The sequence below is a fragment of the Anolis sagrei genome, chromosome 2, assembly GCF_037176765.1.
Source record: "Anolis sagrei isolate rAnoSag1 chromosome 2, rAnoSag1.mat, whole genome shotgun sequence".
Lineage (NCBI taxonomy): Eukaryota > Metazoa > Chordata > Lepidosauria > Squamata > Dactyloidae > Anolis > Anolis sagrei.
The window spans coordinates 113,256,615-113,283,554 of NC_090022.1; the positions used below are offsets into that span (position 1 = coordinate 113,256,615).

The window sequence follows — 26,940 nt, forward strand, 5'->3', positions numbered from 1 at the left end:
ACTTCTCTCTTTCCTTTTTTAAATAAAAAAATCCCAATTCCTGATTTTAAGGAGATGCTTATTTTTTCAGAGATTTACACATAAAATTTTGTCACGATGCAAAAGAATAATGGGAGGTTGGTTTTCTTTTTTAAAAAAAAGAAAAGTGTTTTTCTCTCTCATTTATGTATTTATTTGTTTGTTTATTTCATTTTGGGCATTTCTAAATAATTCTTCCAGGACTTCTTGCACATTTTCAGAGTCTTACACTACAATTATTGAGACTCGTTCTCTCACATATAAATATCCACAATAAGATCATAGTCATTGTGTAAGGTGCAAATTTAGTTCGCTCCTGAAACGGAGGCCTTTTTAAAATTAGCTACTCAGTGGAGTAGGAGTTTTCATTTGAGTCTCTCACAGTTAATATGCAAATGTTTGTGAAGTCATTTAGGTGGTAAATATAGACATGTATAGGCTAAGTGACATCACTTTAAATGGTGGTGATTTTGTCCTCATTCTGAAAAGCAGCCCAAGTTTGTAAATAAAATTTAACATGTTAATCTACTTGTGAATTTTCTTTTTTGTGTGAATTTCACCTCGAGCATACACAGTTCTATGGTGAGAATTCCAAAGCTAGATTCTTTAAAAGAGTCGTTCCTCCAGCCCTTCACATTTATGATTTTAATTGTTCTAAAGAGCCCCTTTTGTAAGTCTTAATATAAGTGTTTTCTGTGTTCTACTATTGAAATAATGTGGAAAACCACAGAAGACCCATAAGAAATAACCCTTTTTCTAGAACACATATACATTCATTATTCCAGTATACTAACCACACCAGTGTGGCAATCTTTTAATTTCCTTGCTTACTGTTTCTTTTTCTTCCTTTCCTTTAAAAATTCCTGATCAATCCTGGGTGATTTTATTTGTGTTTTTGTTAATTATTATTCTTTTCTACCTGTTTTATTTTAAACAAAAGCTGCAGTCATGATCACTGACTCTGTCTGTTATTGGGGAAAGATGCGGGAGGTGCATGAAAGGAGAGGTTAGTCAATGTATTTTTAATTGAACATCTTGACTAGATCTGGAGGTGATAAACCTAATGTAAGTGCCAGGAGTCACAACTGCAGTAAGCCTGTCTTGACAAGGAACAAGCTGTCAAGTTAGCTGTAGGAATCCAACAAATTCTCTAATTTCAAAGTAGCAAAACTCAAAAAGCCAGGCTTGATTCTGTCCAATCCATGTCTCTTCTCTCTGTTTCTTTCTGTGTATTTCTCTCTCTTTCTCTGTTTAGTTTGCTCTAAAAGCACAATTGATCCCCTTCCCCTGCATTGCTTTGGGATTTTTTTTCCAAGATTGGGGATGGAGGCATATACTTATACTTTTCTTTTCCACAGGTTTCCATGGTTTTGGATGTGGCTTTTTACTGATTGTTTCCTTCTCTGTTTCTGACATCTTCTCCCCCAACCCCAGAGCACAGTTGCCCCCATCCCGACTTAGAAGGCTGAGTCGACACTGCCCCATCCATGAGGGATCGGAACCAGTTAACGCTTTGTGCTGTCCCCCCCTCGCCAGCGCTTCATTCTTTAATGGTGTGTTTCTCCTCCCCCTGCCAGGAGTCATCCATCACACCCCCACCAACCCAGATGGGAAGCTGGGCTGAGCGAACCTGTGAGACTCCATGAAGCTGCTTTGTGGCAACATTGCCAGGCAGGTGTTCAGAGAAGGCAGGACTAAAAAACTCAAATTGGTTCAATCGTGTCCCCTCTTCTGCCTCCATTGATCTAAAAGGCAGTTCCCAAAACATCTAGGTCTCACCACTTTGTGCACAGACAAGAGAGAATGGCATATACATAGCACAAAGGTATAGGGGCACAGCACAGACAATGGTACATACAATTCACATCACAACACTAGATGGAAACTAGAAATAGTGCATTCATAATGAGCTCTGCAAAAGCTTACACAAACAGGTAGATATCCTTATTTTTTAAGGCAGCTATAAATCTACAGTTTGAATATTTCTTATCCGGAAATCTGAAATCCCACAGGCTGCAAAATCTGAAATAATCCACATGGGTGGATGAGATAGCAGCACCTTTGCTTTCTCATAGTTCAATGTATAGAAATTTTGTTTCATGCATAAAATTATTTATAATATTCTGTATAAAATTACTTTCAGCCTATGTTGTAAAATGTGTATGAAACATACATTAGTTTACAAGATATATCATTTTGGAACAAATATTCCAAAATCCAAAACAGTCCAAAATACTTCTGGTCTCAAGTATTTTGGGTAAGAGATCACCTGAACATATGAAATATAGAATATATGCACTTTTTAGAGAAAAAAAGGCATATGTGACCCTCAGAAACATACAGATGACATTTGGACATGCACAAATTGACACATCCCTGTGATTGGATTTGTACTTACACAGTTAAAGCAGTTTTATATTACTTTAACTGACATTGCCCTGTCCTGCGGAATGCTGGAATCTGTAATTCAATAAGGCCCTTAAAATTCTCTTCTAGAGAGCTTTCACACACTCCCCTCAATGACACCTCTAGAGCTCTCTGCCATTTCACCAAACTAAAAATTCCAGCATTCCATAGGATGGAGCCATGCCAGCTAGTGGTATCAGCTGCTATTGCAATGAGTACTTCATTAGACTGGAGTAAAGTCTTTGTTTTGAGTAAAGCCTCCATGCTTCCATAAACCACTTATAAATACAGGAATATGCATCCATTTTCATGAGCATGTTCTCTGTATGTGCATTGACTAGATGTTCCTTGGCAGCTCTGTTTGCAGCCTCTGCAGGCTCTTGTGAAACTGGGCACTCTTTAGTGCTTCTAGACTGCTATATAGCTGCTCAGGACCATATGCTCTGAGAAAGCAGAGGGATGGATATAGAGAAGTTATCCATGTTCACACTTCTTTTTCCCCACCAAAACAATTGACAGTTTTACTTTGGGAGAGCCATTGGAAAAACACACACAAAGCCTGGCAAAATATGTATGCTTTACATCTTCATTTCTAGGATGATGGGTACCTCCTTGTCTTTGCAGTCCAAGTAGAGAACAAGGGAATAAGTGTAGTTATGAAGAAGTACTGCTGTGGGCCTTACGTGATAAAGGCATAAGCTGGCAGCAACCTGACTGTTGGAGCTCACAGGTTCAGGCTTCCCACCCTGGCTTGATGATAATTATCTTTTTCGCTTTTACACTGTTTCCCTGAAGCATGATCATCAATTTGCAGGGAGATTTGGATGGGTTGGGTATGACATTAGACTGGTACCTGGCTACATGGCTGTTTTGGTCCTCTGGGGGACAGAAAGGAGAGCATTACATCTCTTAGGATTGAGACACTCACCTTCCAGTAATAAAAGCAATAGCCTTCTTTTCCTATAGACCAAAGAACTCTATAGTAGTTCTGTAGATCATGAATTATCAGCAGCAGGTCTGGTCATGGAGAGAGAGTGATGAATTTAGCAAGTCATACAATTTGAGTGATTTGTTTATAAAATCTGCTGCATTTTCCAAATATTCACTTCTGTTCTTGATTAGTCATGAGCAGGTAGTGTTCATTGTTTTGTTTTCAGAATATGCTCCAGCTTCAGATTTTCTGACGCAAAAGCCACAAAACCCCAACAACATTGCCCAGAATAAAACTATTCTTGGCTTGCTGTGGAATGCGCCCTTTTGAATGATAGGGAAACTTGTTGGAAGAATACATTTCTCACTTAACATGAAAGTGACACATTCATCCAGCTACTCTGAAGTGACACTGGCAAAGTCTTAAGAGTGCTGAGACCTATGTCAATAAAAACAAAACCCTTTAAATGGCCATCAGTTACACTTTGTGAGTATTGAATGGATTTGATCTTGACTTAGAGAGAGTCACTATGACAGAGTTTGAAAACTGTGGACTTGACATAGATAAATAGCTCACACAAGAGACATCGTGCCCTACAAAATCCAACTGCTCCACATTAAGTTGTTCTTATCTAGTGACTCCCATCAGAAAATTACAGGGATCTTTAAAAGACCTTGTCATTATCATATAGGCTAGCCTCCTGTCCTTATGACATATTGTCATTCAGACGTGAACCCACCTATCACTTTGCAAACCTCTGCACCACATATCATTTCTGATAGCCATACTGTTTTAGGGAAGAAGACAAAAAAACAGACAATATCTACATACTTGGTAGACTAGGACTGATTTTTAAAAAGTTCAGTCCCCAATTCGATCACAAAAATGATTAATACCTGCCCCTCCTGAACTTACTACATCCATGCATCCTTCAAAATGGGTGAAAACTTGTAGTATTCCAGGTGTTGCTGGATTGTAATACAGTAATGGAAAAGAATGACAGAAGTCTAACAACATCTGTGAGTGCTCCAAGTTACCACTTTTGTACACCAAAAAAGTTAAAGGATAGGACCTGACACTTCTCATAGTGTACCAAAAAGTACACTTCAAATTTTATGGGTTTTTGGATATACAAATTTGGTTGCCAATTAAATTGCTATTGCAGAAGCTTTATTAATCAGAGTTATTTATTATTACTGAGAAAGATGCAGCATGATATCTCCATGGAGACCAAAACACTGCGAATAAGAGTGAACTCATCAGGTTGCTGACTCAGCCCTGCTTTCTCTTCCTGGGCTACCTTGGGACTATGACCATTGGAAACAGTGGGAGCAATCTAACATACACTTAAGCCCACGTAAATTCCCTTTCTTTCAATGGGATAAACTTTGTTCAAATGGAATAGGTTTGCACACAGGTTCTACCTGAATCTAGGAGAGCAAGGGAAGAATTTATTTATTTATTAATTCTCTGTGGGAGCCTGTCATTATCAAAAGAGCTTATCTCCTCCTCCCCCTTGGCTGATATCAGTCTCAGTCCTAGACTTCCCATTAACTTTTGCTATGCATCCCCTGCTATCAAGTGTGCTGTGGCAGCAGTTGATGCTACCGACCCCTGCCCAAATAAAAATATTACCACAAGCTGCACCCTGAGTAACGTGGCACATCATAGCAACTGTGACTCTTTAATAAATTCAGAGCAGAGAATTCACTTCTGCACCTCCCAGATATTCTGGGGCTCTTCCAAGATTTGAGTAAGATAACTAGAGATCCGACGGTTAGGAAAAGATTTCATCCCAAGAGTGAAAACAATAAGCCAGCATTGGGCTGCTGGGAATTGATTTCTCCATAGCCCTTACAATGGTGACAAGAAACCGACTTACTAATCCTAATCCTCTGTAACCCTAGATCTGGGTGGTAAAATCACCATGCAGCCATTAAGGCCTGGGTTTGATTGACTGCTCCTGTGTCTCCACTGGGATTGTTCAGGGGTACTGTGTTGTGATAGGCAAGGTGAATTCTCTGCTGTGATGCTGCTCTCCTTACCCCACTCCACCCCCTCTTCTTTCACCACTAAATGCTTTTTTTCTCCCAGCCTTGATCCAGCTAACCAGAGGCAGACACTTGCAGAATGCCTGGCCTGATTTGTCTTCCTTTCCAACCTTTTTTCCTCCTGGCTTTTCCTAAGATTCCAGGCTGCCAACCAGGGTGTGGGTGAAAGTGAGGGGTTTTCCTTTCCCACTTGCCCAGGTCTCCCTTCCTCTCACTGTCACTTCACTCCTTCACCTACCCACCTTGACATATGCCCTAGTCTCATGTCCTTGGCTGATCTGAATCAAACCTGGCTGAGAAGTTGCTCCAGTGGCACCCAGGATATGAGAAGCAGAGGCTTTATGTAATGTTACTCTTCTGCCATGATCCTCCTAGCTCTTCTTTTCAGAAGGGAGCCAATCCCTCAGCTAATCTACAGCTCTCCGTCCCCAGGGTTGAAAGTAGTCTCTTTCAGCAGGAAGAGGAAACACCCTATCTTTTCCATTCAGTGGGCTTTTAAGTGGACAGGCATTGGATCTTCTTTTATGTTTGCTTTTCATTCCCCATTCAACAATGTCTTGATACCAAGAAAGAAACATCAGGGTTGGATGCTGGATGCTGCTTAGCCTTTTTCAAAGGGAAATATTACCTCAGAGCTGTTTTTAAGATAGGCATAAAGTGGTTCTATTTAGTGGGTGGAAAGTTAAGAACATTGCAGCAGAGCAAGTTGGAAATGGGTGCTTCTATACAAAGTATTTTTAATAATTTCCCTGCCTTATTCCTGGGAATGTTACAAGAAGTCGAGATGAAAAATATTCCACTTGTAACTTTATGCTTCCTCACTTCTTCTGCCTTTTTAGTTTCCCTTTTAAAAATCCATAAAGGATGTGCAAGTAAAAACATCTATACTGTGATTTATGGCTGATAATTGTTGGAATCCTCCATCTCAAACACAACTTGGAAAAGTAATTTTCGAAAACAGGCCCCATAATTGATATGGCAGCAACCAGGACTTCCCAAGTTGTTTGCACAATGACATTGCTGATGTGTAATTTATTTATTTTTTATAACACTGCATTGAGCTAACGTGCAGCTCTGCTGGGATTTTTAGTTAATATCTGGAATCTAGGAAAGAAGTCATTAATAGATGGTTCCCTCCCTCCATTTCAAAAAAGCACCCTTTCTGTTACTAAAACTACTGTGAAAAAAAAACAAGGAGATATGTAGAAATAGGACCAGATTTGTAACTGCCTCATCACTGTTGGTGTTCATACCAACACAAATAGGAGTTTAATTGCAGCATGGTGGCTGGAATAAGGCCCCTTCTACACTGCCATATACAATCCAGATTATCTGATTTAAACTGATGATAGGTTAATGTAGACTCATATAATCCAGTTCAAAGCAGATAATGTAAATTATCTGCTTTGATAATCTAGATTATATGGCAGTATAGATCTAGCCTGTTAGCCATGTTTTCTTGAGTTTGTAAAACAAATGGTTTCTCTAACCAACCTTAAAGGTGCCTCTTGCAGAGGAGTACCCCAGAACAGGAAGTCTAGCTATTTCAAAACCAGTGGAATAAATACTGTTCAGAAGTCCAGTGATGCCAACACCCTACTCCAAAGAGACCCTTAGGGCCCTTACACACAGCCATATAACCCAGAATATCAAAGCAGAAAATCCCACAATATCTGCTTTGCACTGGGTTATCTTGAGTCCACACTGCCATATATTCCAGTTGAAAGCAGATAATGTGGATTTTATTCAGCTGTGTGGAAAGGGCCTTAGTCTCTGCCTAATCTCAGCAGGCTAATAGAAAACCAGACAAACATACACTACCCAATGGATTCCTTTTTGGAGACAGCCTTGCTACTCAAGACTGAGCCTATAATTTTTGACAATCCAATATGGAAGTCCCAGTGTCCCCCAAGAACTGCAAGGAAGAGGATCAGATTTAGATCACGTGGAGGTCTAACTCAGGTTTATCACTAGCATAGAGCTTTTGAGCTGGCTGCCAGTGATGGAACGTATGACCAGGGAGTAAGGGATAGCATGGTTAGTATAGTAAAACGTCTGCTCAGACTTTTAGGTTTTCCAGATGCTACTCTAGGAAACAATTCGGCATCCCATGCTTAATGCCAGAAAACATAGCAAGTTTAGGGAGCAATGGTTGGGAACCCTAAAACACCCATTTCAATTTGATCTGTAGAAAGTCTTTCTTTCCTCTGATGCTCCCCTGCACCTTCAGTATTTATTTAACATGTCACTGAGCCGTCTCTGCTCAATAACAGATAAAAGTCTCATGATTGCAGCTGCTCTCAAAATTCAGCGCGGATTTCACTTCTCCTGCCAACAGGCTTTTACAAATTTATCCTTTCTTTTCTCTCTTTCTTTTCTTTCTCTCTTTCTTTTTTTTTCTCTTGTTCTATCAACTCTCTCTGGATTTCCCACCCTTTTACCCAATCATCCTTTCCTCCCTTCCATCCCCTCCCTAGTTTTCGTTTGCCCGGGGACGCTGCACAAGATCTTGGAACCTACTTCGGCTCATGAGTCAGAGCACCAGTCTGGAGCCTGGTGTAAGGACCCACTTCAAGCTGGAGACCGTATATATGTCATGCCATGGATCCCTTACCGGACAGACACACTGACAGAGTATGCTTCATGGGAGGACTATGTGGGTGCTCGACACACCACCACATATCGCCTCCCCAACAGGGTTGATGGCACAGGCTTCGTAGTGTATGATGGAGCAGTCTTCTACAACAAGGAGCGGACACGAAACATTATCAAGTATGATCTACGAACTCGCATTAAAAGTGGAGAGACAGTCATTAACACAGCTAACTATCATGACACTTCACCCTACCGTTGGGGCGGCAAGACTGACATTGATCTGGCTGTGGATGAAAATGGGTTATGGGTCATCTATGCTACTGAAGGCAACAATGGACGGTTAGTGGTAAGCCAGCTCAATCCCTACACACTTCGCTTTGAGAACACGTGGGAGACTGGCTATGATAAGCGCTCAGCATCCAATGCTTTCATGGTGTGTGGGGTGCTCTATGTTGTCCGGACAGTCTATGTGGACGATGACAGTGAGGCAGCTGGTAACCGTGTCGACTATGCTTTTAACACTAACATGAACCGTGAGGAACCCATCTCGTTGACCTTCCCGAATCCCTACCAGTTCATCTCTTCCATTGACTACAACCCCCGTGACAATCAACTTTATGTATGGAACAACTACTTCGTCTTGCGGTATTCCCTTGAGTTTGGCCCACCTGACCCTAGCACTGGTGAGATATTTTGACACCCAAGTATGGGGTGGGGAAAATCATGAGTCCCTAGTTTCTATTCCCAGATTATATTAATGCAGTGTTAATTTGCATAGTTTTCCAATTATTGATGTCATAGATTTCTATACATCTTCTTGCATTTGAAATTACCTTTTTAAAAAACACTTTTTGAAAAATATATACTTTACACTAAAATTGTATATCAGCAATCCCCCAACAGCATGTGATTTAAGATTATGACATTTTTACTTGAGCTAAATACTAACAAGCTAGCACTCATTGAAGGTATGTTGCAAGTGATTGCAAGTTACTCAGCCAATGGCTTTCTCAGCTGTTACTGTTTGATGCACTTGTCATCCATCCCATTTCAGTATACCAACAGAATAATTTTTTAAATGCGGCATTGGTTTCCATGCCGAATTTTCAAAATACCTTTAATTTTATCACTTTGCTGCAAGCAGGTATTTGAGTTCCACTCAAACAGTAAGCATCAGAAAATCTGCTCAGTTCAATTGAGGCCCCTTCCACACAGCTGTATAAAATCCACATTGAACTGGATTATATGGCACTGTGGACTCAGATAACTCAGGTCAAAGCAGATATTGTGGATTATCTGCCTTGATATTCTCGGTTATTTGGCTGTGCAGAAGGGCCCTCAGACTTCTTGTGACCTCCACAGATTCAGCATGGGCACTTAATTCTGACACTTAGGGCCCTTTCACACAACCATATAGCAAATTACACGTATTTATTAGAATATTATCCAAGGGATCAATAGCATCATCATCATCATCTTTATTTATACCCCACCACCATCTCCCCAATGGGGACTTGGAACAGCTTACATGGGACCAGGCCCAACAGCACAATTACAATAAAATAAGATAAGACCAAAACATAAGACAACAGCATAATAAAATTCATAAACATAAGAGTACAGTAAGTAATCACAGTGACAATGAGCGGGCCACATGTAAAAAATAAATACTAAAAAGCTAAAAAAAGTCAGGATGAGATAGGGATGGAGCAGATTGTTTATTGGGGGGAGACTTATCAAAGCGTAAAAATGCGTAAAAGGCCTTCATACAGGAGGGGGGAAGTGTACTATATGGGCACATGATTGAGGGGGAACATCCAGCCAGGGAGAGATGCTTATCCTTTTCACTATAGCAACAGAAATAGTATTGAGATGGAGCTACTGGTTAAATATCATAAAAGACACTGCAGTTAAAAGGAAGCATGAAGTGACCGAGGGGATTCTGATCAGCAGTGGAAAAGGGATCAGAAAGTTTGGACTGGAATCAATTGAAAGAAAAAGCACTAGTAACTGGAAACCTTTCCCAGACTTTCATTTTTTTAAATCTTTAACAGGATCCGTTTTCAGCATCTAAATTCTTATTTTCTAATCTTGTTAACTAGAACTGTAGATTTAAAAACTGGAACTTTCTGGAATCTGAAATGTAACTTTTGTCACAAGTGAAGAGCCCAGGCTATTGTGGTGGATTGTCACTGCAAAATAACTCATTTTGCTGTGGTAGATGCTACAAGTTAGGTTGAGTCCTGTTTTTTCCATTCTAAAGGAACTGAAGTAAGAAAATTGTATCATTATCATTATTTATTTATCTATTTATTTATTTATTCATTCATTCATCTATTCAGTTCCACCATTATTGTACACGATGCTTTACATGTAAAAGAACAACAAATCAGTTTGGGAAGGCCCTTGGACCAGAGTTTGGGAAAGTTATCTGCACTACACCTCTCAGATTCAAGGAGTTGTGTCCCAAACAAACAACTTTTGTGTGGCCCGGGCATGATGGTTGTTCTTGGAACGGACACTTGGTAGCAGGAATCTGGGAATGTGTGCTTGTATGTAGAAAACAATCTTTCTCTCTAATTGTCTTTGTAACCTGCAGGCCCTGTCACCTCGACACCACTTAGCACTACAACCACCACTCATCTAACCACAGTCACAAGCACAATTTCATCAGCTGCCACAACAACAACACGGCAAGCTCCCCTCACCACCCATCCCATTGGTGCCATAAATCAGAAGGGCACAGAGCTGCACCCAGTTACAGCCGTTTTGCCCAGCACTCGCCGCCCACCAGCAAACAATCAGCATCTCTCTCCGGAGCTCTTCTGTGAGGCTAAGGAAGTGCGGCGTGTCCAATGGCCAGCCACACAGCAAGGCATGCTGGTTGAAAGACCTTGCCCTAAGGGCACAAGAGGTAATGTAAACAGCAGCATGATGTTGGGGCCAAACAAAGAAAGCTTGGTCTTTATCCCTGAGGTGACTGACTTTGAGTGCCTCTAGAGCAGGATTGGGAAACCCCGGGCCCTGGGGCTGGATCTCTCTTAAGTCTGGCCTTCTGTGCTTTCCTGGGTGGCCACAACCCTCTTCTCATGACACCATCCTTTGCTTTTATATGGGATTTTCCCCATCTCAAGAGTCTCTCCAAGGACTTGGATGACTGGAAGTAAGACCTTTAAGCTCCAACCATTTTACTTTTGACCCCAGTCATCACTGTTATGCAGCTTCTGGGAATCTCTCTTGAACCTATTGTCTTTGAATTGAATAGAATTCTCCACCCTTGTACTGGGGAACGCAAAATGCATCCCAGTGCCCAGTGTGAATTGATTCCATTATACTTGTACTGGAGGCCAGCTTTCTTCTACCGCACCAGTAACTATGTAGAAACTCTGGGTTGGCTTTCTAATAGGATGGGGATGGCCAAAGTGAAGCCAACATAGCCTTTGCAGAATTGAGCTCTCTTTCCTCCCTCTCCTTCCCTTCCCTTCCCTACAGGGATTGCTTCCTTCCAGTGTCTTGCAACTCTTGGAATCTGGAACCCGCGGGGACCTGATCTCAGTAACTGCACAAGTCCTTGGGTCAATCAGGTGGCACAGAAGGTAATGCTTCCCTCTTCCTGTTGCCGTGGTCACTATTCATACCACTCTACATTCAGAACAGATACCAGGCAGGCTTCAGGCTTGCCCAGCTTCTTTTACCCAGCTGAGGTTCATCTGTCTTTTCTTCCCCTTTCCTTGGCAGATCAAGAGTGGAGAAAATGCAGCCAACATTGCCAGTGAGCTTGCCCGGCATACACGAGGTGCCATCTATGCTGGAGATGTCAGCTCCTCTGTCAAACTGATGGAGCAGCTCCTGGACATCTTGGATGCACAGCTTCAGGCACTACGCCCCATTGAGAGAGAATCAGCTGGCAAGAACTACAACAAGGTGCGTCATGTTTGTCCCAATTGATAGTACAAGCAAAAGGGTGGTCTTGGGAATGTGAAAAGCATTTGAATGAAGAAAGATCTGTCAGCATAGAAACATCATCTGTTGAATGTCTTGGCAGAGAAATCCCAAAAGGCAAATAAGGGTTTGGAACAAAGAGTAGTAATTACAAATTGGCTCTCACAAACATTGGGAACAATGATCACGTTGAAGCAGAGGATTGCTGCTGATAGTAAAAATAATGAAAATAAAAACCACAAAACTGCATTCAATTTTTCTGCAAACCAAATGAGATAATTCAAAATCCAAAAAGCAAATCTTTTTTAAATTTTATATTAGAGGACACCATTTACTATACCATTGTATATTATGGGACTTGAGTATCCACTGATTATTTTTTTTGTATATTTGGGGGATCCTGGAACAAAGCCCCAGCAGATACCAATTGCCCATTGTAAATTTTAAATGTAATTCTTGGGATTCTGTTAAAGTTTCTGCTTCTATATTAGAGGCTGGTTTTTCCTTTTTTTTTCTTCAGGATGCAAATATATGTTGTTTTCTGGTCTCACTCTTTATTAGAGGAAATGAAAAGAGCACTTTGTAATAGTAATTCTCACTGAGCTCAATAGCTCTGTCTCACCAGTGGAAGCAAATAACCATGTGAGGGCATGAGAGAAAACTTTCTCGACTGTGCTGCTCAGGTCATGCAGTGCCCTCCCCTTTGAGGATCAATTGGCACTGATAATGGTCTTTATTTCAAAACCACATTTTAACCATACTTTTAATCAAATCCTTTGGGGACCTTGTGATTTTGTCCAGTTTGTGTGTGTGTGTGGTTTTAATTAGTTTATTGTATTTTTAAATGTTGCATAGTTTTAGTAGGTTCTTAGACTGCAATTTATTTTCAGTATTTTATATCTTGTAAAAGATTGAAAATAAATTACAGTCTAAGAACCTACTAAGACCATGCAACATTTAAACTGTTTGGGGTGGATTTAATTGACCTTATTATGTACTCCTTGGAAGTAGGATGGAATATAAATATTTTTAAAAATAAATTTCCTAAATAAATGAAGTGTGTACAGAATCGCAATCAGGCCTGTCAGATTAGAACCCAGCATATTCCAATATGCTGCTAGAGAGGGTGGAGAGACATTTTTATTTTGCCCTTTTTGCTGTTTTTGTTTTATTTGTAACATTTCTATCCCACTGAAAGCAATGGGAAGAAAATTGTTGGGATCCCCTCCAGAGCTGGTCTGCATGTTCCATGTTGGGAGCAGCTCTCAGAGAGCCCCTGATGGTCCTATCACAACGCTTTGTTTCAGAGTTAGAGCTCTGTTGTTGGGAAGTTACATCTCTTTCTGGAAGGCTAAGGAGAAAGTGGAAGTATCTAAAATCAAACCTCTTCCACTAAGACTGTAGGAGTTGCTGAGAATGGGGAGTGGAGGTGGGGCAATTCTGATCGTTCTCTGGGGAGCCCTTGGGAGCAATTGAAGTGTTGCACTTTAAAAGTTCTTTTTGGAAATTTGAAATTCAAAATTTAGAAGTCACCATTTATTATTACAGTTATATACATGTATGCTATTCACAACCTGAACCAGTGATCATAATAAGTCAAACAGTCTTTAGCATAAACAAAGAAAACAAGACAGAAAATACAGTAGTGTGTTAATTCAGACTCCACTTTTATAAAGATTATGCCTTTGTTATATCCCTGCCAATGTTGAGCAGTATCTGCCAGCTTCAAGGTCAGAGCCAATTTAATAAGAACTCTCCAGACCAGGGCAGGGGAAACGCTGGTCTTCTAAATTTGGAAGTTTAGTTTCCAAAATGCCTTACTGTAGGTCATGTTGGTTAGAGCGTCTTGAGGGTTAAAGTTAAAAAATATATCCAGTGAGAAAGGTTCTCCATCTCTTTCATGGTTACAGTTTCCTTTCAGTATTTCTAGTGTTACCATTTTCTTTTTTCATTATTTTCTCCACCTGAACCATTGTTGACTGTGGGCTTGGATACTTCATCTTGCAGATGCACAAAAGAGAAAGGACATGCAAGGACTACATCAAGGTGAGCATCATTGACTGATCCTGTTGCTAAAATCCAAGCAGGGATGCTGATCCCTGATGCAGTTTCTACAACAGCGGACCTTACGGTGAATCCAAGACTTCATTCTCTTGGCTTCAGCAAGATCCCTTCAACTGCAAAAACAATTGCTAGTGGGGTTGCCTTCAGTTTACAGAAAGAAAAGAGGGGGCTATTTTTATTTCATTTCATTTTATTTGTTAAAAATGTATATTCTCCATTTTGATGTATTCACATTATTTAACCATCAGGCAAACATCTAGTAAACACATATCCATAATAGAACAATAGTGTTGATCAAGTAAAACTCTTTGACCCACCAAAACAAAACGTGTTGGATTTAGATAGGTCTTTCTCAGAACTTGGAAATGTTAGTGTGTTACATGACAGGTCCCAGAGTTTCCCAGATAATGAACAATATCACATTAGAATGCTAAAATGCAGGACCCTGTTTTCCTATCGCCCGGTTTGCTTTTGAAGAATTCTGGGAAATATAGTTTAGAGTAGAGCCTTTGGAATTCACAGCCAGGGAGGTTATTTTCTTTCCTAATGTCCCAGAATTCTGCAGGAGCAAACTGGGTAATAGGGAAACACGGGCCTGTGCTTTAGAACTGTAATATGATATCGTCTAGTGTCATTGGCTCTGTAAGAGTTTTGGAGGCCATCTGCATGGGTTAAGAACCCCGATTTAGCTAGATGTTGCTCCTGAATGTCCACACAACATTCAGGAACTTCAACCCCTAACCTTTATGCACTTGACTTTATTCATTTGCAGAAGTCAGTGAATGCTTTGGGATGGGTTAATGTGGACAGCTGGACCGACTCTAATTTAAACTGATTCAGTGCTGCCATCCCATAGCACAAGGAAAAGGGGATGTAACCTATATAGGCTGTTATTTGTTACCATGGCAGTGACCATAGAGCTCCAGAGAGCTTCTAATCATTGCTGTGTACCTTTGCTGACATCACAAAGCACCAGCACTACCTGGGAAAGGGATGTAAATTGACTCTCTTCATAACAAACTAAGATGGAGTGACAAGTTTGGCCCTTCTGGACAGTCTGAACTCAGCTCCCATCACTTCTTCAGATGGGCTCCAGATTTAGGATCCATGTAGATGGGCCGTAGTCCAGAAGAGCTCTGGAGCAGATCCCTCACATCAGGGCTCCATTCTTTCTGTTTTGTAGGGAAATGTGTTTGACTGTAGTTTTTGATGCACATACATGTACACACATATACATAATCAACATTAAAATGGGCTGAGTTACTACATCAGAATGAGGTCTTAAGGACTAGTTTTAACTCACTGTGACCATGTGCCTTATTTCATATAAAGGAGTTTGCAGGCAGACTTCTCCCAACAAGAGACAGATGATCTTTGAATCATCACCTTATGCTTTGTTCAGTAGTCTTCCCAGGTATCATCCATAGAAAATAAGCCCAATATCCAGACTGCACAAAATAGAACAGGTTATTTGTCATTTTATTTCTTATTCCCTTAGCGTCTAAATAATATTCAGATTTTCACTAAACAATCTGTTGTCTTTTATTTGTCATCTAATTTTATAGCTTTATCATTTCACCTATTTTCCATGGCTTCCTTAGATGGTCATAAGCTTCAATATGTTTTTTTTTTTAAAGGAAGACAAAAGGTTCACAAAATGGCAGGGCATTTGTGTGAGGAGAAGCTGCCAGGGTGGTTAGGTGTGTGTTCCTGTGATGAATAATACAGGAGAGGCTCTAAAACATTAAGTATGTGTGCATGTGTAGTGGGAGGAATCTAAAACTGTTGCAAATGGTATAAATTTTTAGCAATTGAAGCTGTGCTGCTCATCAATGTGCACAGCAAAGCAATGTCCTGGAGTACAGGCTCAACCATGTTACCTAAAGGCAGTGGATAGAAATGGTTGTGGTATCTGGAAGAATAATTAGCTTTTCCCCAGCTACTGAAAACACTTTGGCTTGGATCCAAGTGTAGCTTTCAGTGAACGGAAGCACTCTTTCTGTCCAGGGAAGGCTTTTGATCCAGCTGGGGGTCCTTCTGGCAGAAGGGAAGAGAGGTGAGCTTATTTTTAAAGGGCACCAGGCCAGAAGGAAGGGGGAGGGACCAGCAAAAACTTTGCCCCCCCCCCCCCCGGTCCCTACTTTCAGTAGCTGAAATACCACTCAGAAGATCTCCTACGTTTTAGTAAAACAAAGGCAGAATGCAAGACATTGTCCTTTACAACGGAAGAGATGCTTTGAGGGAGGATATCCAGAATCCAATAAAAGAGTACCTTTTGTGTGTGCAGGGCATCCAGTGGCACATATGGACATTGCCTTCTGCTGCTGAAGCAAGGTGTTAGAATAGGAGGTACATCTCTAGCAGTTCTCTATCATAGAAGACAAGAGAAAGTGGCAAAAGAGAGACATGTCATGGCACAGACAGGCTGGTGAAAAGAAATGAAAAGCTGTGAGCTTTGGATCTCCTTTCTCTCTTATCTTTATCTCATCCCAGGCTGTGGTGGAGACAGTGGACAACCTGCTGCGACCTGAGGCACTGGAGTCCTGGAAGGACATGAATGCCACAGAGCAAGTGCACACAGCCACCATGCTGCTTGACATTCTGGAGGAAGGAGCCTTCCTGCTGGCTGACAATGTCAAAGAGCCTGCCCGTTTTGTCACTGCCAAGAATAATGTGGGTAAGTTATGGACACCTGGCTCGTGTAAAAGAGCTGAAGAGGGAGCTGCCATACACAACAGTGTATGTATGGCACACAGTCTGATCCCTGTATGAAGTCATCACCAGATATCTTCCTTTTTGGGTATACCTACATTGTAGAATTAATGCAATTTGACATCCCTTTAACTGCCATAGTTCAATGTTGTGGAATTTTTGGAGTTGTCATTTGGTGAGGCACCTGCTAAGACAGCTAAGATCTTGCAGAGCTACAACTCCCATGGTTTCATAGCACTTGTTGTTGTTCATTCGTTCAGTCGTCTCCAACTCTTCGTGACTTCATGGACCAGCCCACACCAGAGCTCCCTGTCGGCCATCACCACCCCCAGCTCCTTCAAGGTCAGTCCAGTCACTTCAAGGATGCCATCTATCCATCTTGCCCTTGGTCGGCCCCTCTTCCTTTTACCCTCCACCTTCCCCAGCATAACTGTCTTCTCCAGGCTTTGCTGTCTCCTCATGATGTGGCCAAAGTACCTTCTCTCCATGATGTGGCCAAAGTATCCTTCCCTCCAATGAGCAGTCAGGCTTTATTTCCTGGAGGATGGACTGGTTGGATCTTCTCGCAGTCCAAGGCACTCTCAGAACTTTCCTCCAGCACCACAGTTCAAAAGCATCTATCTTCCTTCACTCAGCCTTCCCTAAGGTCCAGCTCTCACATCCGTAGGTTACTACAGGGAATACCATGGCTTTGACTATGCGGATCATAGCACTTAGCCAAGGCAATTAAAGTAATGTCAAACTGCATGAATTCTACAATATAGATGCACCTTTGTCAGAATTTTGCGTGAAGAAGCTCTTTGTCATAACTGAGTTGTGTCAAATTTTAGCCTGCCCATTTAGTTCAATTATTGTGACAATTGATAAGTTGGGGAGTGGGGAGTACTTTTTTGGCTGCAAAACTCATAATCTCTCAGTCAGCATGAATATTAAGCTCTACTTTTTACACTGGTGAGTGCACTGGTGAGTGTTGAGAGCAGTTTTGTCAGGGAGGATTTAAGCTAAATGCTCTTCCTATCTGGCACCATGTTGAAGACTCTTCTGCTGGGCAACAAAGTGATGTGCACTATCTGTTACTGGAGTAAGTGTAGAAAGCCAAGATATGGGAACCAGAGTTAGGAAAGGCAAAGAAACTAGAGTGGAAGTGTAGACATCAAAGTAATGTGATAAAGGAGCGGTGCTCTTCTCCTCACCCCTGCTTTTCCCTGTGAAGTTTACAGGTATTTCCCTGCACATGTAGAACCTGAAAAATGTAATCTTTGACCCATAAATGCTGGAATCCACCAGGTCTGCGGAGACTCTCTTGCTGCTCCTAAAGTGTGTCCATTGCAGTCTTCTGGGGATGTGCACACACAGAAAACCTAACATACTGACAGGCACTTTCCTTTTTAAAGTGCCTGTCACGGGACAACTCTTGATATTCATGAAAATTTGGTTCTTGTAATCGAGGAAGGAACTAAGTATGACAGAAGCAAATACTCCCTGTCTGAGCCCAAGAGAAACCAAGGAATTTATTAATTAATTGATCCCCTAAAACAGGGGTTCTCCAACTTTTTAAGCTGTGGAGCCCTTTTGAAGGAAAAGTTTCTCATGGAGCCCCAATAAGTGCTTATATTATTATATTTATTATATTATATATCAGGCAGGAGCAAACTTTTGGACACAATCAACGCACTCCTGACAGACAGCCATCCAGCCTTTGAAATAATAGTAGTAATAGGAACAACCCTATGGGCCATCCAGTCCAACCCTCTTCTGACAGGGAGGAAAAGCAAGGAAGGTGCGGGGGTGGGGGCGGTCTGTATGTTGAGGAAAGAAGAGGAAAAGGAAAGGGAGGGTAGGAGATTGAAAGGAAAAGGAGAGGAAGGGAAGGAAGGAAGAAGGAGCAGCAGCAGCTCTGGGTATGGTGGCTCAGAAGTAGCCTCCTTGCCCCCCGGAGGCTACCTTTGCAGCGATGATATCAGGCACGAAGGCCACAGTGCCTCGCATCCCCGAGGAGGATGTCCCACTGCCATGCTTCCTGCCGTTGCCTCTGAGAAACCCCTGGTGTCCTTCAGGCCGGGTGACATCCTAGAAAAGCCCTGCTACTACTGAGGAGGAGGAGGGGGAGGGAAGGAGGGAGGGAGGGAGGACCTAAAGGGGGGTTGTTGCTGGGGATGCCTGTGTGGAGCCCCGACCCCACCTCACCACTCTGTGCCCTTTAGTACCTAGCCAGAAAGAGCTGCCAGGCCTTGCACTCAGAAGGTGGTCTCAGAAGGTCTTTCTGGTCAGCTGTTCAAGGATGCTGAGCAGTGAGGTGGGATTGGGGCTGCAGGGGGGGGGAGCAGCGACATCCACGGCAATGCCTCCCCACCAGGCCCTCCCTCCTCCTCAGCAGCAGGGCTTCTCCAGGATGCCAGCCATGCTGAAGGGTATCAGGGGCTTCTCGGAGGAGGAGGCAGCAGGAGGCACAGCTACAGAACACGTCTTCTGCCAAAATAGCTGACCATCGAAGCACATGCCACCAGAAACGCCACGGGCGAAGCACCACCATTGGCGGCAGTGACAGGAGGAGATATAGGGTGTGAGGCAACTGCCCCCCCCCCACACCTTTCTTCATTATCCCACTTTCAGCAGTGGTGCTTCCGCACAATAGGAGAAGGGAGGAGGAGGGAAGTGCAGAACCCCTGACTGCTTTGTGGAGTCCTAAGTGTTCTGCAGAGCACACTTTGAGAACGACTGCCCTAAAACGGAGCAAACAATAAAGCTCTAACATAGCTCTAATTAGTTACAAAATGAAAATAGCAATCAACAAATGAATTGGGGTGGGGGTGGGCAGGGCCGTAGCCAGAAAAAAAATTGGGGGAGGGTTTAACATTTGGGAGGGGGGGTTGAAAATTTCAGGGGGAGGTAGGGTCATGCTGAAGCAAAGAGCACAGCAGGGGGCAGAGCAGCCTTCAATAGCCTGCAGTTCCACCCCTGTCAACCACCTCCACCAAGTCTGGCCTCCTTAATGAGAGCATTCAACCCCCCCCCCCCCAACTTGGTTGCTTTGCTACATCGGCTATTGCTGCAAGTAATGACAGTGTGAATAAATTGTCAATATTTACTTGAGATAGTGCTTGCAGTACTGGATGGACTCTTAATTTTTTGCGTCTCATAGACTTAGCATGGGGATTTGGTTAACCAGTTAAAATTCATGAATAAACCAGCTACAGGCCTGGGGGTGGGGAGTCAGGTAGGTGAGGGCTGTGTATAGATGCCTAGACAGTACCTCACCATGTGTAAAGCATAATAGATTATCACCAAATGTGTTAGTAGCCCAAAAATATGAATGGTAATTTGACAACCACAAAGGATTTGTAGAGCAGAGTGTATAATTAGTCTGACATGATGGCTTGAAACAGAATCACCCCATTTTTTACCTGGTATCCCAAAGAACAGAAACATCTGGAAGTTATATGCTCTGCTATTCTCAAAAGAAAAGATGATGAACTGCTCCAGCTGTCATTGTGCCTGTCTCTTGTCTTCTGCCTTTTCTCATCTTACTCCTCCTTTGCATTTCAGTGCTGGAGGTCTCAGTGTTGAATACGGAAGGGCAGGTGCCGGATATTGTGTTCCCACATGAACACACCACCAGAAATTCCATTCAGCTGTCAGCCAACACAATCAAGCAAAACAGCCGCAACGGTGAGTGATAAATAGGATTTTAGGATTAGGGAGGGAAGAGGTTGCCAGGACTTGGCCAATTTCCTGACATGTCCTGGAAACCATCTTTGCCCTTTGTTTTCCCTCACTCCTTCTAGGGCTTCATTAGATCCTCTCTATTTGTACCCCAATGATATGTCTCTTCTCTCTTCAGGGGTAGTCAAGGTTGTTTTTATTCTCTACAATAATCTGGGATTTTTCCTCTCTACTGAGAATGCTACCATCAAACTGGGTAGTGAGATTGGTCCACTTAGTCCCTCGCTGGTTGTCAACTCACAAGTTATTGCTGCCTCCATCAACAAGGAATCCAGCCGTGTCTTCCTGATGGATCCTGTCATCTTCACCCTCTCCCACTTAGAGGTGAGGATAGTGTGACACTTGGGACCATTGTGCTCATTTATCCACCCTTGGTACCTGGTAATCCATATCCTGTTTCTGCAGACCCCAACCACCACAAAGGATTTTGTGGTTTTGGGTGAGCATTGCCACTACTTTTCCGGCCATGTGTGACTAGATAATCAATAAATGAGTGCCTTCTCTGTATCAATTCTCTTCCTTTTTTCTTATCTTTCCTTTTTTATTATAACAAACCACTTTTCTGTACTGTACCATCTCAAAACCTAGACTCCCTCTGCTACTGTGACACCAACCCGTATCTTGTTCATAGTGGCTCTTATAGGCATACCTCTTTCCTTACAGGACAAAAACCATTTCAATGCCAATTGCTCTTTCTGGAACTATTCGGAGCGCTCCATGATGGGTTACTGGTCCACACAGGGGTGCCGGCTAGTGGAGACCAACAAGACCCACACCACTTGTGCATGCAGCCACCTCACCAACTTTGCTGTGCTTATGGCACACCGTGAAATTGTAAGCCTATGGTTTCTACTGTTGGAAATATGCCAAAATGGAGGCAGAGGAAAATTTTGTTGTTTTTGTTGTTGTTTCTTTGTCACTATCTCAATCACTGTGAATGCCATCTTTCCAATTTATTTATTATGTGCTCTTCATGAAATCAGAATGATATGAAATGCTTGGGATTTAATCCTCTGCTGTTAATAAATATTAGTTGAATTACCAGAATTTAGACAACAACTTCCAGACCACTTTAGTTGGCATAGTCAATAGCTATGCTGGTTGGGTAATTTTGGAAGTTGTAATCCAAAAAAGTTAAAATGTTAGGGTTTGATGAAGTAACTCTAGCATCAGAAGATAGTAATAGGTTTTGGAGTTCATGTAAAGTTCCACCTCTAAAGAAGAAGAGAAGACAAAACAGATGAGGGAAGTTGTATATCCCCCAGCCTCATTTCCTTTCTCCTTCCAGTACCAGGGCCGCATTAATGAGCTACTGCTATCAGTCATCACATGGGTGGGCATTGTGATTTCTCTCGTCTGCTTGGCCATTTGTATCTCTACCTTCTGCTTCCTGCGTGGGCTACAGACTGACCGCAACACCATCCATAAAAACCTCTGCATCAATCTCTTCATCACTGAGCTACTCTTTCTCATCGGCATTGATAAGACACAGTACGAGGTATGTGACAAAATGCTCAGAGTCAAACTGAAGGGAATTGAAATCATACTAAGAATGGAACATGATCCAATAGAATAGGAGGAAGATATCCCTGAGATCCATTTGACTTAGTTAATCAACATGCTGCTATCAAGCCAGATCCTTTGTATATCTACCAGCAAGTGAGATGTCCCTAAGTCCCTTTTGGTCTGGCAAATCAGCATGCTGCTAGCAAACCAGATCCCCTTGATTCAGTAAGTGGAAGGTATAATGGGTATACACATGTGGTAGGCAGCTATCAGGGGAGCTCTGATACACTGAAGACCAAACTGAATTCAATGAAGTATTGGAAGACTTCTTAGAAATCAGAAACAATGTTTTTCATATGTTATGTTTGGAATTTTGACTTGCAAAGCTCAAGGAGTCATAAGAAGACATATTCTGCTTTCCAAATTAATTTGGGGAATGTGTTCCCTCCAGGTATTTAAGCTTTTATATTCCATGATCCCTCACTGCTGGCTATCCTTGCTAAGGCTGATGGAAGTGCAGTGGAATCCTATCTGGTGGATTACAAACTATCCTAGCTCTAATTTGGAGCCCAGCACTTTCCAAGTCACTTCCTTCTCTCTAATGCTAAATGCTTGTTAGGCCTGTGATCAGAAAAAATAAAAAAAGGCAAGATATAAGCACTCTAAATAAAATAATAATAATAATAACAACAACAATAATAATAATAATATAAATTCCTCAAAAAAAAGAAGAACTACACTAACTGGAACTTTCTTCCTTTGTCCCAGATTGCCTGCCCTATCTTTGCTGGACTGCTGCATTACTTTTTTCTGGCAGCTTTTTCCTGGATGTGCCTGGAGGCCATCCATCTTTACCTCATGTTGGTTGAGGTCTTTGAGAGCGAGTATTCCCGTAAGAAATACTACTACTTGGGAGGCTATTGCTTCCCTGCCCTGGTTGTCGGTATTGCTGCTGCCATCGATTACCGCGGCTATGGTACCGAGAAAGCGTGAGTACAAGAGATGTCTAAGACAGAGATTGGGAATGGGTGAGGGTAGCGGAAGGGTCTTGCCAGAGAGGTGGGCTAGTGCATCACCTTTCCCTTTCCTTAGCCCAAAGAAAGAAAGCTTTAAAGAGTGAGTTTAGAAATATTCCATTTGGGAGATACAGTTCTTAGAATCTGGGCCCTGGAGACATGTTTCCATCTTCTGGAAAATATAAAAGAAAAAAATGTCAAATGGAATGCTGTAAACTGAGATGAGGCTAAGGTTTGTATAGAATAGAATAATTTTTATGCCATTGTACATTGTACAACGAAATTAAATGCTTTTCCCCAGCACACATCACAAAAACAATAAACCCATTCCTCCACACTGTAACCACCACCACACACACCCCAATGCCACATCAATGCGAAACCATGGAGTTCAATATAGTTACAGCTCTCTTAATCTTTTTATCCTTGTCTACCAAATAGTAATAATTTAAAAAATCTTGGGTGAGATGGATCCTTAAAAATGCTCTGAGCTTTCTTAAGCATGAGGGATTTATAAAGTTCTTCCAAAGAGAGGAGAGGGCAACTAACGATTCTGCGTGACCGTATCATTGTCTACGAACCCACACGTTCACTCCGGTCATCTGGGGAGACCCTGCTCGTGATCCCGCCCACGTCACAAGCGTGCTTGGTGGGGACACGAGACAGGGCCTTCTCTGTGGTGGCCCCCCCGCCTCTGGAATGCCCTCCCGAAAGACCTCAGACAAGCCCCTACATTGGCAGTCTTCAGAAAGAATTTGAAAACTTGGCTGTTCCAATGTGCCTTTTCAGACTAGAAACCCCAGTACCAAATCCCAGAAGCACTTTAGTTAGAACCAAGATCACCGCACACCACACTTATACTATAATCCCATATCTCTCCGACACATCAGCACTTTTAATCCCGTACCCTTACTCCGGCCGGCTCAGTTTTAATAATGTCTTGTTGTACTGCTATTGTTATTGTTTTTGCTAAACTGTTTTATTTGCTAGTTATTGTATTGTTGTATTGTGTGGGCTTCGGCCTGTTGTAAGCCGCATCGAATCCCTTGGGAGATGCTAGCGGGGTACAAATAAAGTTATTATAATAATAATAATAATAATTCTCGGTGCAGTAGTAGTAACCCTTTGGATCGCCTTCCTATCTGCTACTGTGCAATTACAAACCACGTGCAGATGTAATAGGTTAGAACACTCGCTATAGCACAATGGTAGAAAGTCACAAGCAGTTTTTTCATTCAGTTGTTGGTTTCTTAGAAGTCTCAAATAGTACAATTTCTGGTGGGCTCTCTTAACCAACGCCTCCGTATCAACTCCCCAGATCAGATCCTCCTGAACACTGACACCCAGAAACTTAAAACTAGCCGCTCCACTTGATCTCCATTTATGACCAAGGACTGAATTTATGGTCCATTCTTCCTATAACCTACTATGAGCTCCTTGATCTTATTGATGTTAAGAACCAGATTATTTCCCCTGCACCACGAAAGCAGCCATCCAACTCATCCCAATAGGCAGAATCATCCTCTTCAGAAACAAGGCCCCCCACTGTTGTATCATCCTCAGGTTTGATAATGATATTACTCTGATGGACAGGGATGCAATCATGTGTGTAAAGAGGATAAAGCAGAGGACTCAACACACAGCCTTATGGCATCCCAGTGTTGAGAGCTGGAGAGGTATGATTACCTAATGTAACCCTCTGGGAACGTCCTGACAAGAAGTCCATAATCCAGGAACAGACTGATTATGACAATCTAAGTGGCTTTGGTTTTCCAGATGTTTTTGGACTTTAGCACCCTGAATTCTTATCATTGGCTAAACTTGCTAGTGGCTTCTGAATGTTAGAATCAGTAACAGAAGGGAAAGGGCTGAGTCAGAATCATCAACAGGGTGGATACAGCCTTTGGGAGAATTCATAGGATGGTGCCATCTCATGGCAATAAGCTGTGAGTCAATTGAGTGTTTTGATGTCTGCTGTCCTCTTCAGTCTGCATTTGACATTATTCTGCTCTGTTTTGGCAGATGCTGGCTTCGAGTAGATAACTACTTCATCTGGAGCTTCATTGGACCTGTCTCTTTTGTCATTGTTGTAAGTCACTGGGGCTTATTTGGAGAAAAAATCACAGGGTTTTCCTTTAGCAGTTCTGGGTACAGAGTCCTTAAAGTGAATTGAGGGAAGCACCAATTCACAGATCTCAGGAGAGTCCTCTGGAGGCCCTAGTGCTCATCCCACTCCAACCCACATGGTAAACTTCTTGATATGAATTCTCAGGGCAGTCACTGCCAGCCTAAGCATGGTGGTGAGGAAAGCTATTAGTAGTGGGGAAAGGTAATTTTTTTGGTACAAAGGAGACTCTTTCCCTTACACCCAGTTGTGCATATTCCCCAGATCAACCTGGTATTCCTCATGATCACTCTGCACAAGATGATCCGCAACACATCTGTCCTCAAGCCTGACTCGAGCCGACTGGACAACATCAAGTGAGTTAATGTTTTCATTATTTTTGATCCTAAACCCAAACATAAACATGCCTTTATAACACAGCTCCAGCATCCCCTGACTCCTACAGGGTGTCCTCTACATCTTGTTCTACTAAAGCAATTTATCACAAGGGCGAGAAACACACACACACACGTGCTGCCTTGCACACCCATTTTTGGGACTTCCTGGCACCAGTTTTGCCACCACACCAGTAATTTCAATGAATGGCAATTTTCCTTCAAGAAATGAAGAGAGCATACAACATGTTTTTGTTTTTAGTTAGGCTGTGGGCAGCCCTTCTGAAAGAATGATTTGTCAGAAAGCATTGTGTTAAACACAGGAAAATTCCCATTTGTTTGATTACCATTAGCAAAATCTCTGGTGGGTGTGGGGCAACAGGGCCCGTGTGCTCCAAAAGTAGCCAACTCTGTGTTTTGAGAAAACAGCTCTTTGCACAAAGCATGCAATAGAACAGGACATACTTCAGGTTTGGCTACATAGACACAGAGGAGGCAAAATAGTACAGCGTGGCAAGATGGACTTCAGGACTTCAATGTAGTTAATGCACAGTTTAGCACAACCTGATTTTCCCAACCTGGTTCTTTTCAGACTTCAAATTCTCATAAGCTCAGGCTGGTTAAGGGGATGGAGCACCTAGTTCTAACTCTTTAAAATTGCTAGGAAAAACACACTCAAAAACATTTTTAGCACCTTGGCAAATTGAGATTTTCTAGTGTATTGTGACAGAGAATTCATAGCAGAAAACTCAGTCCTGTCTGCATCAGTACTGTCTGAGGTAATACCTTCATAAACCATTACATTTCACTAAAAATGCGTGGTAGCCCAAAATGCATTTTTCCTGTGGTGGCAACCTTGCATTACACAAGTTTGCCCAGAACACACTCATGTCTTCTTCTATAGGTCTTGGGCACTCGGGGCCATCACTCTCCTTTTTCTCCTGGGACTCACTTGGGCATTTGGCCTCCTCTTCATCAACAAGGAGTCTATTGTCATGGCCTACCTCTTCACCACCTTCAATGCTTTCCAGGGCATGTTCATATTCGTATTTCATTGTGCACTACAGAAAAAGGTAAGTCGAACTGGATCAGAACAAAAGGACATGATTCATACTTAAGATTAACGAAAATGGCATTGTTGTTTTAATGCATATGTTTTATTTGCTGAATATGTGTTTTGTAGAGCATTGAATTGTGCCTTTATGTGTGCCACTCGGAGTCCACTTCGGGGTGAGAAGGGCGGGATATAAATATGGCAAAAAAATAAATAAATATTAAAGTGGTGACTTGACAGACCTGCAAAGCTAGATTGTGTGACTCTAGTTATATCTGCTGCTCTTCAAAAGAAGGCTATTGATGGCAAAGAAACTGGAATCCAATATGAAAGATGTGACACAGAACCCATTTGATTCAAGAAATTTAAATCCAACAGTTAGTTGATGAATTTATTAAATGTGCATAATTTACATATTATTTA

At 42.1% G+C, this 26,940-nt stretch overlaps 1 protein-coding gene across 9 annotated transcripts in view; it reads left to right on the top strand.

Moving 5' to 3' along the window:
* ADGRL1 (adhesion G protein-coupled receptor L1) overlaps positions 1–26,940 on the top strand; it is a 204,669-nt gene that overhangs the window by 165,509 nt on the left and 12,220 nt on the right. For 8 of the 9 annotated variants that reach the window (XM_060764886.2, XM_060764885.2, XM_060764889.2 and 5 more), the window contains 14 exons: positions 7,884–8,684; positions 10,601–10,915; positions 11,494–11,597; positions 11,740–11,925; positions 13,951–13,989; positions 16,501–16,684; positions 20,266–20,388; positions 20,561–20,766; positions 21,106–21,276; positions 21,731–21,940; positions 22,717–22,937; positions 24,987–25,053; positions 25,354–25,445; positions 26,368–26,536. In XM_060764886.2, the coding sequence (XP_060620869.2) occupies positions 7,884–8,684; positions 10,601–10,915; positions 11,494–11,597; positions 11,740–11,925; positions 13,951–13,989; positions 16,501–16,684; positions 20,266–20,388; positions 20,561–20,766; positions 21,106–21,276; positions 21,731–21,940; positions 22,717–22,937; positions 24,987–25,053; positions 25,354–25,445; positions 26,368–26,536 (2,888 nt within the window). Of the gene's footprint in view, positions 1–944; positions 1,025–7,883; positions 8,685–10,600; positions 10,916–11,493; positions 11,598–11,739; positions 11,926–13,950; positions 13,990–16,500; positions 16,685–20,265; positions 20,389–20,560; positions 20,767–21,105; positions 21,277–21,730; positions 21,941–22,716; positions 22,938–24,986; positions 25,054–25,353; positions 25,446–26,367; positions 26,537–26,940 lie in introns of those variants that run through there. The other variant, XM_060764890.2, reaches the window with a different exon arrangement.